This window comes from Euleptes europaea, chromosome 1, assembly GCF_029931775.1.
Source record: "Euleptes europaea isolate rEulEur1 chromosome 1, rEulEur1.hap1, whole genome shotgun sequence".
NCBI classification, from domain to species: domain Eukaryota; kingdom Metazoa; phylum Chordata; class Lepidosauria; order Squamata; family Sphaerodactylidae; genus Euleptes; species Euleptes europaea.
Genome location: NC_079312.1, coordinates 86,612,807 through 86,629,140, shown reverse-complemented (window position 1 = coordinate 86,629,140; position 16,334 = coordinate 86,612,807). Strand labels below are relative to the sequence as shown.

The window sequence follows — 16,334 nt, the reverse complement described above, 5'->3', positions numbered from 1 at the left end:
TTTTCTTGTATTTACTTCAAATTCTTCTAACATCCTCTACCACGATCCGTGCATACCTAGAGAGAGCGAGAGAGCGCTTTCCAAAATGTTTGATTGGAGTTTTAATTTTTTCCCCTTAGTCCCTTTACTTATTTTACCTCAGTAGAAATGAGACATTGGAGACCTTTTCAAGTTAACAACCAAGTAACAGAGCTTTAGTAAACACTGTACAAGGGATGGACTTGGAGGGGAAACGGTAGGTAGGGAAGGCATAGAACCAGAGTTAGTTTATAAGTTTTACTAGTTTATAAGTTTTACTACAGAGAAGGCATGGAACAAAGCAGTATGGAGATTGTTTCTCAAATCTCTCTTCCAGTGCTCTCTATAGATCTACCCCACCTTTGTGGCAGTAATCCCTTCGCAAAACCCTGTATCTGGAATATCTCCTTCCCAGAGCCTATTCCCTTTCAGTGACTTGAGAAAGGGTCCCTTTCCTCCCAATCTCTGCCTGTCACTCCACAGGAGTTGTTTCACAACCGCCTAGGCAAATCTGAACCCTCAGGTTCCCAGAGTCAAAAACAGCTACTAATCACGCAGGTTACCAAAAACAGACTTTCTCCCTTTTTCAGAAAAGAGAGAGTGAGCTCCTTAGCTCCGCCCACTCCCTGCCCGTTTTTTTTTTAAAAAAATTCTCTGAGCTTCTCTTAAAGATTAACAATTTTTCGTCACACCCTCTTAGAGAGAAACCTGAAAGCACATTCACTATTCTCAGTGCAAACAAACAGCACGTTTTCCATCCTTCAGATGTAACCACTTCCCCAGTGACAAGTGTCGTCATCCATTTATCTGCACTGTGTGTTAAGTGAGGACAAGAGGAAGTCTATGAGGGCGGAATAACTGATCTAACAGGAAAGGTTAACAGTGACTTTGGAAAGCAGCCATAGACACGGTTCCCACAGACATCCTCAGAGAGGGAGGTCCGCAGCCAGTTCTTTGCCTTTCCTCTTCTCCTCAGGGCATGGTGCTGAAAAGCAGAAGTCATGTTGGTCAAGGTCACTTGTCCTACATGCCTTACCAGCACATTGTATAAATAAAAAAATAATTAAATAATGCTAGAAGACAATTAAAGACTTTATATGTGTTAGTAATATGCATACTTGCCGACATGCTGGCAGTCAGATATAATTCTATTATTTGGACATCAGAGTAGACCCAGAACTTCACCATGGTATTTCATGAACAGGCAGACCTGCTATTGGATATGTCTTGCTTGTGGGCTTCCACGAGGCACCTGATTAGCTACTGTGTGAACAGACTGCAGGACTTGATGGGCCTTGGTCTGATCCAGCATGGCTCTTCTTATGTTCTTATCTCTTCCTGTGTCCTTTCTTTCTCCTTTCTCCCCTTCCTGCTTCCTATCACACCACCAACTAGCCACTATGCAAATGATATTGAAAAAGTCTAGGTTTTGGAAAAGGATGTTATGTGCTTGAGTTCTTGATCTGGTGTTTTTTTACTGATTACTTAATTGCTGAGAACATTACTGTTGGAATTTTATTAAGTCTGTGGGGAGGGGAGGGGCTGTGGCTCAGTGGTAGAGCATCTGCTTGGCATGGATAAGGCCCCAGATTCAATCCCCAGCATCTCCAGTTAAAGGGACTAGGCAAGTAGGTGATGTGAAAGACCTCTTCCTGAGACCCTGGAGAGCTGCTGCCAGTCTGAGTAGACAATACTGACTTTGATGGACCAAGGGTCTGATTCAGTATAAGTCAGCTTCATGTGTTCATGTGTTGATCGTTTTCATTTATGGTTCTGTTTGTGTGGGTCAAGAAGTTCCAAATGATTAGCCATGTTAGTCTGACACAACAAGAACAGCAAAGGGTCTTGTTGTTCTGCTGTTCTAAGAGCACTTTCCTGGGAGTAAGCACTATTGAATAAAATGGGAGTTACTTCTGAGGAGACTTGCTTAAGGTTTGTAGAAGGCTTTCACGGTCAGAGTTCATTGGTTCTTGTAGGTTATCCGGGCTCTTATATCCGGGTTCTTGTAGGTTATCTGTGTGACCACGATCACACAGCCCGGATAACCTACAAGAACCAATTGCTTAAGATTGTTCCCAATAAATACGTTCAAACTTGTGTAACCAAAGCCCTCCACTTCAGGTGCATGAAACATTCATGTCTGTCCATCTATCTGTCTATCAACCATCTTTCTCGTATACCAAAGAGCTAAAAGGATTTTTTAAATAAAATGAGGCCGAAATAGGTGGTGGCTGGAGATCTCCTGCTATTACTACTGATCTCCAGCTGATAGAGATCAGTTCCCCTGGAGAAAATGGCTGCTTTGGCAATTGAACTCTATGACATAGAAATCCCTCCCCTGCCCAAACCCTGCCCTCCTCAGGCTCCGCCCCAAAAATCTCCCAACGGTGGCAAAGAGGGACCTGGCAACGCTACCTGGCAACCCTAGGCAATGCAAAGACCAAGGCAATGCAAAAGATAGCTATAGATGTGTCACATTGGTATGCAGAGCAGAAATGGATACACAGTCCCATAAAAGGAATACAGGATCAAATCGTGACCCATTCACAACCACCGGCTACTAATAATGAATTGGAAAAGTAAGATGAATGGTGTATATAAACATTTATTCATTTATCTCCCACTTTTCTCTCTAGTGGGGGCTCGAAGTGGCTTCCAACATTCTCCTCCATTTTATCCTCACAATAACTCTGTGAGATAGGCTAGGCTGAGAGAGAGTGGCTGGCCCAATTTCACCCAGAAGCTTCCATGGCACGAGTGAGGATTTGAACCTGTGTCTCCCAGGTCCTAGCATGACACTCTAACCACTGCAGTGTTTGTGTACTAGCCACTGCTGGTTCTGTTAAGCCCAAGTTTCAGAAAGTCAGATTTACTGACAAGTGCAAATTCAGTGGCTTCATGCTGAAATTCAAAACCTCGTCCTTGACATATGATAACTTTAATGTCTGCTACGGAATGGATTGGAAGGGACAAGATTCTGGAGGAAACCCACACACGCACACGCCTCCATTTTTTTTTCCTGACCTCCATCTCTTAAAAGACTTGCATTAGTCATTCAGATCTTCTATTGCTGGTACATTAAAGGGATGAACCACTGCTTAAAATACCCTGGAAACATTCCAAGCAGCACAGAAGGAAAGAAAATGAAAAACACACTCAAAGAATTAAAGTTAACATTAGACATGCTCAGAGTGGGTGGAATCAGTGGCAGCAACAACCCACAGAGCATACCTGGCAGCTCTGGAGAACGTCCTACACACTTTCGCTCTCTCTCTCTCTCCTTCTCTTTTTCTCCCCCCACCCTTTGATATTTTAAGCTACAGTACTTACAACAAAAATGCTAATTTAATTTATCCGGAGTCTTCCAACACTAATGTGTGTGTACAAGCTCTTCCAACTATCTACTTTCTTTGTCTCCTTTTCTTATTTCCAGCCAGCTGCAAAACACACATTGTTCGTAGTGTTTATTCTCCCAATGAAACCAAAGTTCCTCATATCTGGCTGCTATTTTTTCCCCTGATTTTCTCATTTTGAGTCCCTTTTTCTCTTGATGCCTACTAAGTTGTTTTCTCCTGGTTCATCCATGTCCCTCTAAGTATGATGGGAAAGTTCATGTTTGAACCACCTTCTTCCTAATCTGGTTTGTTTTATTCTCAGCCAAAGGTAACATCCCAAAGTTGCTGCAGCTACTAGGGTTGCATGGTCTAGCAACTGGTAGAAAATGGGGGACAGGGAAAAGGAGGACACCATCAGGTGACAGGGTGACATCAATTCTGGAGGAAACCCAGAAGTGATGTCATGCCTCTCTAGGAATCCATAGAATTTCTGGTGATTCCTAGAGAGACGTGATGTCACTTCCATTTCTCCTGGAAATGATGTCACACCATTGCCCAACAGTTATTGTTTAATTTGTTTCCTTTCCACCAGCCATTGGAGTGCCAGCTGGCAATGGGAGCTAGGGCAGGGGATCCCCGTGCCTGGCAGGAACTTGGCAGCCCTAGCTACAAGCCTATGCACATTTATTTAGTGAGATTTATTTGCCCTGGGTTCAATGCCTTTAGGAAGCAGAGGGTTGTTTTTTTTCCTGCTTCTTCGCAGCATCGTGGTGCATTCATGCAGTGTTTCCTCAGTTTTTCTCAAGTCTTACTCAAACCTGTATTGACATTCCCACACCCACATGGCAGCTATTTTCCCTGACCCTGTCCATGCAGTGGCCCTTTCCTCCCCACATGATAGGGTTGCCAGCTCTGGATTGGGAAATTCCTGAGAATTGAGGGGTGGTGCCAGGGGGTGGGATTTGTGGAGGGGAGGGAACTCAGAGGGGATGTCATGCCAAAGAGCCTACCTTTTGAAGCTGCCAGTTTTGACAGTGGAACTGTTCTCTGTAGTCTGGAGATGAGTTGTAATTCTGGAAGAACACCAGGCTCCACCTTGAGGCTGGCAACCCTACCCACCATCAGGTGGTATTCTAAAAAAAAAATCAGCAATTAAATATCATTATATCAGTATAACATTACAACATGTGTAACAGGCTCTCTGAAGTCACAGGTTTTTTTTTTTTTTAAAGTAAGTCTCTAGCCTGATTTGGAGATATATGAGGAAAGGCATATCTCCATAATAGTATAGGCTAGGGACATACTTGCAAAAAAAATGAAACCTGGCGATTCAAAGAACCCGTTACTCAACTGTTACATTGTTATATCGATACTTTTTGTTTAATTGAAAAAACCCCAGTGAGCTGGGGAGGAGGGGGGCAGCTGCTGCTGGAGGACAGGGGCAGGGAAATTGCATGGAAACCTGCCATGTGGAAGCCCAGTTGTCACTGCACTGTATTAGCAGCAGCGCAAACCACGCAACCCTTCCCCTTTGTGGAAACTACCTAATGTGATGAAAATGTAACCTCAGAAAGAGCTTTGGCCAGAAGGCTGCAGAACATATCTGCTAATATACTGAATCCATCCATTGCAAATGGGCTTGACCATCACATTCAGGACCTTTAACAAAAGTGATCACATCCAAAATTTTATTTGTTAATGATATGGTGATAACAGCAGCAGTACTGTGGCCTGTGCCTACAGGTCAATTTATGCTAAGGATATTACAGAACATTTAGTGTGGATTCACATGGTTGCTTTATTTTACCACAGGATTAGGGTTTTGCAAAAAAAAAATGTTTGGTAAATTTTGGGTTTGGGTTTATTGGGCCCAGTTTTTGTTGTTGTTGTTGTTGTTTTTGTAAACCTGAGATAAGCCGAGTACCCATACCGGTAAATATGGGTATTCTGCTTATTTTCAGGTTTCCTGAAAAATATGGGCCCATTATAATCAATGGGAATTTTTTTAAGCTCCTGGGGGGCATTTTTGGATGTAGAATCCCCAAATTTGCAGTGTGGCTGCAAGGGACTCTCCTTCAATGGTCGCCAAAGTTTAGTGAACTTTGGGACAGGGGGTCCAATTTTATGGGCCCGCAAAGGGGTCGCCCCATCCTCCAGCCATTTTCTAGCTGAGGTGTCCATCGGTTTTCAGGTTCAAAAGTTCAGCGTTGCCAAGGACTGGTGGAAAAAGCCGATTCCAGGCCTGTGCCTTCAGTCTGGGATCTGCCTTCATTTCTGGGTCACTTTGCATGATGTCCATGCAAATGAGCTTCCAAACAGAGGAAAAAGGCTTAAAGGCAAGAAAAATAAGCCAGGGAAAATATTTCGTTTGGTGGCAAATGACATCCTGTGAAGAGTCCTTTATTCTGGTCATGAAAAATCTGATTCCAAGAGATGGTCACGGTGCTGGGAAACAAAGCCTTTACTCAGGGCAACATTCTTTTGGAAAACAGGTTTTCATGGGGGGGTGATATTGGAGCCAAGTCATGGCCACGAGGGCTGTTTGAAGGAGATTGCTCATCCACATGGATGAAGAAATCTCCAGAAGCCTGGTAGGTGGCTGTTGAAGCCAACTCTTTTAGTTGGAGGGTATAGCCCTCTGTACGGGACTGGGTGAGCCCCGTATTTTAAATAACCCTATCTCAAAAGGGGCCCTAACTAAACCAGTCAAAAAAAAGAAAGAAAGAAAAAGGGGAGAAAGCACAGAGACATGTCTCGGAGCAAAGGCGAATATCCAAATCTGAAAAGCCAAATATCTATTCAGCTTTTCGGGAATCACCTAATCGGCTTTGACTTTATCCCCAGGTTTCGGTATCTGGTAAACCCGAAACCCAAAATTTACCAAAACGGCTACTTTCGGGTTTGTTGATATGCACAACCCTACACAGGATCTTTGCAGTCTCTTTGTGGTGCATACGATGTATAGCTTATTCTTTTGGATGGCTCTTGTGTCCCTTCCCTCCCTCCAGGATTCCTTATACCACAAAGAAATGCCAAATAAAATATCAGCATATTTGAATATATCTTTTAAATATCTGCTTTTTAAGGTAAAAAAAATGTTTCTCAGATGTGTAGCTCCATAGTACCTTGCTCAGTAACTACTTTCTCCTGGCAATTTAAAAAAAACACAACAAATTTATTTGTGTGTGTGAAAAAAATTCCTCTTAAGTAATCATGAATGAGTTTTGCAAAGTGGGTCATATGCTGAAATCAGAGGGAAGGGAATATCATGGGGACTCTGTGCCATGGTAGAGTTTGAACACAGGACAGCCTGCTTAAATCTTCCCTTTCTGCGTGGTTTTGGTCATGTCAAATCACAGCTTACCCTGTCAAAACATTCAGGTTCCAGTTCTATATGCTTTTAACTTTCAAGCATTGCCAATAATTCCTCAGAAATCAGTTCAGTGTGCTCTCCTTTCTTTGGTATTCCTTTTTCTGAATAAGAGTAGTGTTTCTTCTGAGGAGTAAGGAGAGACTCCAAGAAGCTACTGAATCTGAGGGATAATCTTTCCCGTACTGGAAATCTGGAAGTAGAGTATGTAATAAAATAAAAGCAACTTTTCAGTTAGTAGGCTGGGCTGGCCCATCCCTTAGTCATCTGGATTAGAGTTTGTGGCCACTGGTCCTCATCCAGATGGCTATTCTTCCAGAAGGAAAGAGAGAATAACCCTTCAGAGGAACTGCAGCTACGGTTTCTGAAAGAACTGCAGAGATGTTTCATTTGGTAAAGCTGTGTCCCCCGTGCTTCCACTAATATTGGTTTGTATGCAGGGGTAGCTGACAAGCAATTGTATAAGAAAAGGATTTCCTGCTCATCTTTGCAATTCTGTGAGACACTCATAACACAACACTCTACATTGTCTTAGGGATGCTTCAAATATGAATTTCCTACACTGTGTTATGGTAATGAAAGGACATCAACAAGCCAGTATGGTCATAACAAAAGGTTTTTATTGAGCTCATGAAGGCTAAGAGAGGCAGAGTGCTGTTCCCTTAAAACCATCCCCCCAGGAACACAGTTCCTGTTAGCATAGTTCCATTTATCATGATACACACTGATCACCCTTTCATGTAAGAAAATATGCAGACTGTTACCTGTGACAAGCAAGTCTTCATGTGAACCTGTTGGGAAGTTATGGCCATTTGCATCTGTCATGCAATGAAACAGTTGTGTGTGGGATAGTCACTAGGGATGCCAGCCTCCAGGTGGGACCTGGGGATCCCCCGGAATTACAGCTCACCTCCAGACTAAAAAGATCAGTCTCCCTGAGAAAATGGATGCTTTGGAGGGCAGACTCTATGGCATTGTACCCCACTGAGATCCCAGGTCCTCCCCATCACCAGGAGTTTCCCAACTTGGATCTGCCAGCCCTATCACCCCATCCCCTGCCGGTGGCCAGGGGGGGACCTGGCAACCCTAATAGTCACATCACATCTGCACACAGTTTTCATGCTTGTTCTTCTAAAAATCTATTGACTATGTAGGAATCTCATCACATTTGAAATGGCTCTTTTTCAAGTGATGAGAGAGCTTGAAGGTCCATGTAAACAGAGCATTACAGCTGGGCAGATAGGGAACCCCTAAAGCTCTCTGCAGATGTTTCAGTGAAATGTTTCATGAAAGCCTTTTCCTTCTTAAAAAGAAGAGAAGAGAATGGACAAAAAATGTTCACGTGAAAAAAATGCAAACGTTTGTCAAAATACGAACACAAGAAATAGCCTTATAATGAGTCACGCTATTGGTCTATCAAGGCCAGTGTTGTCCTCTCTGAGTGGCCTTGGCTATCATGGACCTTAGGGCAAGGTCTTTCATGTGACCTTTCAACTGGAGATGCTGCGGATCAAAACTGGGACTTTCTGCATACAAAGCAGATGCTCTACCATGGAGTCACAGCCCTTCGCTTGTTCACATCCTTGCAGCCCACTTGCAGTGTGTGTGAAGGGTAAGATTAGTGAGATTCTCTTCCTCCTGCTTTCACTGATTCATTCCCCATGTAGGTTACGATCAGAGAGAGATACTAACATTGCCAAGCTCTGACACTGTTCACCTCCAACTCTGAACTTTATCCGCAGCCCTGTCTGTCAATCCAGGACTCTGAGGCTCAAGTTCCCAGGATATTAGGTGACCTGGGAACACTAGAAAGGGATACATACTGATCCAGCTCTCTTTTTCACAATGTCTTTCTGCTCTTCCTTTCCCTCCCTGATTCTTACCCATTCCCTTTTGCTACATTTCTCCCTCTTCACCCTTCTCTTTCCCCATTTCTTTCATTCCTTTCATTTCAGTCTGCAATCAAATTATATTTCTGGCATGGTAACAGGACAAGAGTGTTAAGCTGCAGTACTGCAGTCAAAAGCTCTGCTCACGACCTGAGTTCGATCCCGACGGAAGTCGGTTTCAGGTAGCCGGCTCAAGGTCGACTCAGCCTTCCATCCTTCCGAGGTCGGTAAAATGAGTACCCAGCTTGCTGGGGGTAAAGGGAAGATGACTGGGGAAGGCACTGGCAAACCACCCCGCAAACAAAGTCTGCCTAGAAAACGTCGGGATGTGACGTCTCCCCATGGGTCAGGAATGACCCGGTGCTTGCACAGGGGACCTTTACCTTTAACAGGACAAACTGAGAAACAAGATTGGATCACACTTGTGATGGAGGAAATAATTTGTTTCTATGGGCAAGTTGGAGAGAACTGTGCAATCCTAAGCAAAGATATATTGATTTCAATGGACTGGGGAGGGCGTTACTCTGTTTAAGATGGCACTGTAAGGATACTGAGTAAGTCTCCTTCATGGAGCATCCCTGGCCTAACTGTACATCATCTAATTGAGCATAGTTGCAGAATGCTGGTTTTAACATGGCTTCCCTAGTATGATGATTAGCGTAGTCTGGACAACCGAATGTGGCAATCTTGTAAGATTGCCAACCTCCAGATGAGCCCCGGACATCTCACAGAATTACCATTGGTGTCCAGACTACAGAGATCAGTTCCCCTGGGGAAAATGACTACTTTGTAGGGTGTGGGCTCTATGCATTATACCTCATTGAGATCCCTCCCCTCCCCAAACCCTGGTTGCCCCAGGCTCCACCCCCAAATCTCCAGGAATTTTCCAACACAGAGTTGGCAACCCTACATACTCAGCTGTGTTCCAAAAACCTCAATATGTTATTGCTAGTAATAACATGGTAAAACTTAATTGCAAGTATCATAAGTCCAGTCCCAGTTGTGAGAAAGAGTCTAAAGAGGAGCTGATGTAATTATTTGCCTGGGCAGGCCATCCTGTTCTCCTCTCCTGCCACTATCACCAGTAGGAATGGTGGCTGTTGGGCTGTAAACCTTTAATAACTGTTCTTTGTTTCTGTTGCTTCCTCTTACCAGAGGTATTAAATCATGGGAGTTTTACAAAAGTGGCTCATAGGAAATGGCTCACTGAGACAAAATGTGTCCTGTGTCCTGCCACATCCTTTCGAGGCTTTGCTAATAGCTGCTTTTGCCATGACCCATGGCCAGATGTTTTTATAAGCTGGCAGCACCCCTCCTCTCCCAGACCGTTTAGATGGTTTAGTTAGGAGGCACACCAGTGGCCTATATTTTGTGCTTTTACGAGATGCTAAGTGAGTTCTATTCCAGGAAGCCATTGGGCTAATTGCTGTTGAGGAAGTATACAAAAGGCCCCAAACGGTGCAGAGTTATTATCAGACACTGCCATCTTGTGTTCAAAGAAAATGTTAGCTCAGCACTATGCATCCATTGTCCAGGCGATGAGCCCCCAGCAGCACTGAGGCAATTGTTTACTTTCCTAATTCTTATGATAACCAGGCGCATTGTGCTTAGCCAACCTTCTGAAGAGAAGGGGAGTTCTGTGAGACAGTTTTGACCTGGCCAATTTCCTGCTTGCAGCATGTTTATACAGGGTGTTTGAAACCAAATGAACTGCAACCTGAAACCTTTTGAAGCCTTTCAATAAATTCCTTTTACATACAGTCATTTGTAATCACAAAGTAAAACTGCATTCAAGACAGGGACGCAGCCTCCCGGGGACTTTCCCCCCTGTCATTTTGTTTGCAAAATTGTTCTTGTATATAGTAAGTTTGGAAAGTCTGGGATTTTTCCACTCTTGAAACCGCAGGGTCAAACCATGGTGTCCTCAAGAGTTAGAAAAAAAATGACCGAATACCCACTGAGGGCTGCTACCAGACCACTGCAACCAATGGGTTATCCCTAATTCCTAATGAAATGGTAATAAGGCTCCTGCTATAGTCTGTTGTCTGTTTGCTTTAATTATATTAGAAGAAAAGATGCTCAGATTCACATTTAGTTTTCTTCAGCTTCCAGTTCCTTGATAATCATTTTTTTAAGCTCTCTTTCCTTGACCCCCTCCAACTCTTGGCCCATATCTTATATTTATAAGACAGATTCTCTATCGCAACATGGTTTACCCCAGGGATTGGTGAAACATTTGCTTAACCTGAATTTTATGGAAACTGAGGGGGGGAAACACCAGTTTGGGATTTTTTGTTTGTTTGTTTATTATTTGCTTTTTAAAATGGCTTCTTTCTTGCAACACTACTTCCTAGTTTTTTTCAAACAAAATGTTTAATATTGTGGGAAAGAGGAGATTTTTAATCTGAAATGTTCTGGAAATCTTGCCTTTCTGCAATGATGCGTCTTTACAGAGCTCGGTGAACAATGTCATGCAAACCCAACGTTTCTGCAAACATTGCTAGGGTGATTAATTATAATGGAGAAAAGGATTCCTGTACTTTTAACAGAAATTTTGGCAAGTAAAGAGTGACTTTTGTTAGTGCTACAGAAATGACAAGCACAGTACCTGTTAAAATTTCAATTAAATATACAGGATCCTTGTTTGATTTCAATTGATTTCAAATAAGAAATAAAATAAATACTAGAAAATACAAATCACAATAACCCAAAGTTAGCAAGGGAAATAATATGGCTCCCTAACAACTTTTCAGTATCTTCCTTTCCAACTAGGGTTGCCAGCTCTGGGTAGGGAAAAACCTGGAGATTTTGGGGGTGGAGAATGGGAAGGGCAGGATTTGAGGAGTGGAGGGCCCTCAGCAGGGTATATTGTCATAGAGTCCACGCTCCAAAGCAGCCATTTTCTCCAAGGGAACGGATCTCTGTCATCAGGATATCAATTGTAATTGCAGGAGAACTCAGGCCTCACCTGGAGGTTGGCAACCCTACTCCCAACCTTAAATACTTTTGAGAGGAGAGGGTAAGAGATATTTAATTTGTCACATACCTCCTGACATACTTTCAAAACCACCCCCATCAGTTTGATCCTGTTTAGTTAAGGAAGCCATGCATCCTGCTCTCAGTTAGCCCTGCATATAATATTTGCTTTTCCTTGAAGACTCTTCTGTCAGGCCTCTTATATGCAAGTCTTTGTAGCACACCAAAAGATGAATACCATAGGCTAGCTCTACTGTTATTTTACCATTATTATTTATAGAAATAGTAAAAACATTTGCACATCTCTTTAAGAATAGGGTTGCCAACCTCCAGGTACTAGCTGGAGATCTCCTGCTATTACAACTGATCTCCAGCCGATAGAGATCAGTTCACCTGGAGAAAATGGCCGCTTTGGCCATTGAACTGTATGGCATTGGAGTCCCTCCCCTCCCCAAACCCTGCCCTCCTCAGGCTCTGCCCCCAAACCCTCCCACCGATGGTGAAGAGGGACCTGGCAACCCTACTTTTAAGAAGGATATGTTTCATTTATTCTTCCTGCTTTACAACTATTGTGGCTGTCGTTGAATGCTTCCCTTCCATATATGGTCCCTACTGAAATATAGACTTGATTCTCCATTGCATTTTAACTAGCAAGCTTTTATGGAAACACAAACATGGGAGGAATATGCATTCTGATTTCATCCTTTGAAGATATGTGTGTATGCATGCATGCATGTGTGTGTGAGAGAGCTGAAGCCATGCTTTCCAGGGCTTTCTGATCCCACTATTAACAGTGTCTGCCATATTCTTTTTCCTCCTTAGATATTTCAAGAAGTGCAAGCCTTTCTGAGAAAGAGCTGAAGGAAGCAAAAGCCAGGAGCCAGAGAATTGCTGCCCAGTTGACAACCCCACCTAATTCTAACTCCAAAGGTGTGCTGTTGTTTCACAGACGCAAGCAGCGAGTGAATGCATTTACCTTAGAGAACACAAAGGGAAGCAGGGAACAAGCAGCTTCGGAGGTCTGCCCCAAAGCTATTCACCACATCATTCCAAGCCATGGGAAAGAGCTCCATTTGAAGGAGACCTTAAGGGACAACAGAGAGCTGAAAGGATTTTCCTGCATCAAAGATTCTGGGTTGTGGGCACAAAAAGGCAGCATGGAGAAACATGAGGAGAGCCTGGCTATGGGGGCCCCTCAGAGGAATAAAGTAAAAAATGAGGAGTCTGTTTCTGCAACCGACACAGCATTATCTTCTGAGGAGATTCTAGCAGAAGACTTTCAACAAATCCCTCTCAGTGTGTACCTAAAAGAGAATACACAGACTGCCTCAACTAATGGAGTGCATGAACCTACCACCAATGAGCTTGAAAAGATGCCTGTTATTGAACACATGCCAGTTATTGACAACGTGGAAAACATACCACCTATTGCTGATGAGGAACTGCACCGGCCTGGCACTGATAGAGAGAATAATAGTTCCACTCCTGAAAAGGAGCAGTATACACTGCAGACAGACAGGGAAAATAATGTTATTGATAAAAAGCCATATTTACCACTTATTAGTAGTGAGAATAACAACAGTGCCCTTGACAAGGAATTGTATATACCTGTTATTGACAGGGAGAATAACGTTCTTGACGAGGCATTGAGCGAAACAATTTTCGACAGAAAGGAGAATGGAGAGATTCTTAACAAGGAGCGGGATATGGCAGTTATTGAGAATGAGAAAAATCTCCCCACTACGGACACAGAGAAATCCATTCTAATTACGGACAGCCAGCCCAAGGACACTCCAACTCATAATAATAAGCAGTACTGTGAAGTACGCCTGACTTTGTCCAAGCCAATGCCTGTGAAGAACAGAACAGCAAGACCCTTTGGGACTCAGTCGTTAGTTACAACTCATACACCAGGAGAGGAAAGCCCTGTGGTGGAACTTCCTCCACCACCCACCTATGCAGAAACATTTTCCAGTCCTCCTCCAGTAACTAGAGTCAGGTCACCTCCAGCCTATTCAGCTCTGTACCCTGGCGAAGGGCAGAAAGCCTCTGTTCCACAAGTGGTTAACTATGAAGACAGCAGACCAGGACCCCCATCTGAAGGAGACCAAGCACCACTTCCAACTAAATCAGGCCTTCTGGAGGAGTCCATTGGCCGCAGGGCAGCCAAAAAATCCATGTTTACCTTTGTGGAAAAGCCAAAAGTGGCTCCGAATCCCGATCTCTTGAATTTAGTCCAGAGAGCAGATAATAGAAAAAAACAAGGAGGAAGAACAGTACCTGAGGATGAGCCATTTGCTCTGGGAGCAGAGGCCTCTAACTTTCTACCTGAGAACACATTAGACGGCCCAGCCCAAGCTACTGCAGATAATGCTCCTGAATGGTCTTCATGTCTGAGGTCACCAAGAATACAACCCAAACCTAAGATCAAATCTAACCAAAACCTAACAGAGGCAAGAGGAAAGGGAGCAGAATTATTTGCCAGGAGACAGACAAGGATGCAAAAGTACATCATAGAGTCCTCATCACACGCTGATGTAGTCAGGTCACCTTCACCTACTATTTCCCTCCCTCCCTCCTGGAAATATGCTTCAGAGACTCACCTGTCCCCCATGGCATTCCAGCCTTTGCCCAAAAGTCCAGTAAGATCTCCAAGAGCTCCCCCTCCTGTACCTTTGTACAACAGCAGCATGACAGAGAGTGAGATTTCCAAAAAGGAGCTGGAAATTTCCAAGCAGCAGCCATACCAGCTCCAATCTTCCTTGTTTATTCTTTCCCCAGCCAAAGATCCAATGAGATCTTTACCAAGAGCGGCCCCGCCACCAAAACCTGTGGTTCCTGAACCCAGCTATATGAGACAGGCTTCCTGCCCGACATCTCCCTTGCCACCTTCTCCTGTTTTGTATCTACCTGTCCAGTCAAGTCCAAGCAGACCTTTACCTGGCCATTTTGCTCCATCTCCTGGAACTGTATTTGCACCTCAGAATATCACAACTGCTGGAGCACCAACAGACACGTCCGTTGAATATTCCTCCAGAATTTTGTCTCCAAGAGCTAAAGGGATCTACCAAGCTCCAAGGCCTTCTTATTCCACCAAGGATGCAGGAATTGAGCCTCAGGTGTGGAAACCTTCTTTTTACTACAAGTAATGATGTTGAAAGTATATGTGTACAGGGGGTTCTTCAAGTGGCCAAGACTATGTTTAACTGGTGATTGGTGATGTGCAAAAAAGCAAAATGAAGACAGCTTGCAGGTTATGAATAGAAATGCAACTTGCATATACTTTAGTCATATCTCAACCTCCGGTGAGCAAGAATACTCTAACGCAAAAGATACTGAGTTTAATCAAGCAGACAGGGGCTCACTGAGGCATTTCTGGGGCAATGATCTGCTGTGGAAGCTTAGTCGAGTAAAAAGCCTACCATTGTGAAATCTGATAGGCCTTGCTGGGCCAGCCCTAGCAGAACCTGTGCAATCGGACCCATTGTGCAAATCAAGTTTCCAAAGAGAAAGATAAACAGCGTGTGAATGCAGTGCACAATAGCGGTATAAATATAGTCCAAGTGTAGGAGTCCTAGAAGATTGTTAGCAAAAGCTTGACTGAAACAGGAGGAACGTCTGGTGCCTTCTTTCTTCTCATGCCCAGAAACTTTATGGACATTGGCTCTCTGGCTGCATCTCTGCTTTGCCTTTTGAATTTCTTCTATGCTCTGCAAGACGTTTTTTCCCTCTATACTCTCTATACTCAGAGACTTCATCATGATATGCTTGGCGCTTCTACTCTCTCCTGACCCCAGAAGGCACGTGCCCTTTTCACCAATGAATGCCTTTGATTTGGGACAGCATCATCTCTAGATTTATCTGTTCCTATCCTCACTGTGTTTCTTCTTCATATGTTTTCCTTCTTCTCTTTCATGATCCCCTCTACACAACAACACTAAAGGGGAAAAGAGGGGCACACAGTGCACGCACACATGGCTACTTTCCAAGTTTCTTTAATGCACAGCAATGATAGTAAACCTTCCCTGTTTTGCAAAGACCATAGGCCACAGAATGGCTCCTCCTCCTCCTCCTCCTCCTTGAAGGGTCTAGAGAAACAGTGGAAGTCCCCCTCTGAGACCAAGCAGACTTTTGCAGAAGTACTGCTGTTCGCTTATGCAAAGATAAAGCAGAGCCACTGTATCCTGCCTACACTGGTAGTTAAGAAAACACACACAATATCGTTGTTAAAATGGGCAACAACAGCACCTCCAATCAACCTTAACACAAAAACACATGTAGCCCAGTACACAGTTTTGTGCTAATAAGGTTTCATATGGGTAAGCTGGTTCTGAAGATCCATTATCAGCAGCAAGCAGGGAAGATTTGGGGGAGGGGGTTGGTGTCAAGTCGCAGACTCGCAGCTGACTTATGATGACCCCGTAGGGTTTTCCAGGCACGAGACATTCAGAGATGGTTTGCCATTGCCTGCCTCTACATAGCAACACTGGTATTGCTTTGGTGGTCTCCCATCCAAATACTGACCAGGGCTGAACCTGCATAGCTTCCAAGATCTGAGGAGATCGGGTACAATTATTCTTTAGCAGGAGAGACATTTTCCACACTAATCAATATAAACAAATATCAGGGATGTACAAAATATGACCCCCGTGGCTCAGAATTTCCTGATAAAACTATATTAAAAAATTGTTTCATCCGGTATGTTTCTGGTCCTTATGTTTGTGGAGAATTTAGGCATGCCCTAAA

General features: G+C 43.7%; 1 protein-coding gene across 1 annotated transcript in view; it reads left to right on the top strand.

The window, feature by feature from the left end:
- Positions 1–16,334, top strand: part of SYNPO (synaptopodin) — a 58,572-nt gene that overhangs the window by 31,629 nt on the left and 10,609 nt on the right. Inside the window, exon 2 of the mRNA XM_056859360.1 lies at positions 12,411–14,707. Coding sequence (XP_056715338.1) covers positions 12,411–14,707 — 2,297 coding nt within the window. The remainder of the gene's footprint in view (positions 1–12,410; positions 14,708–16,334) is intronic.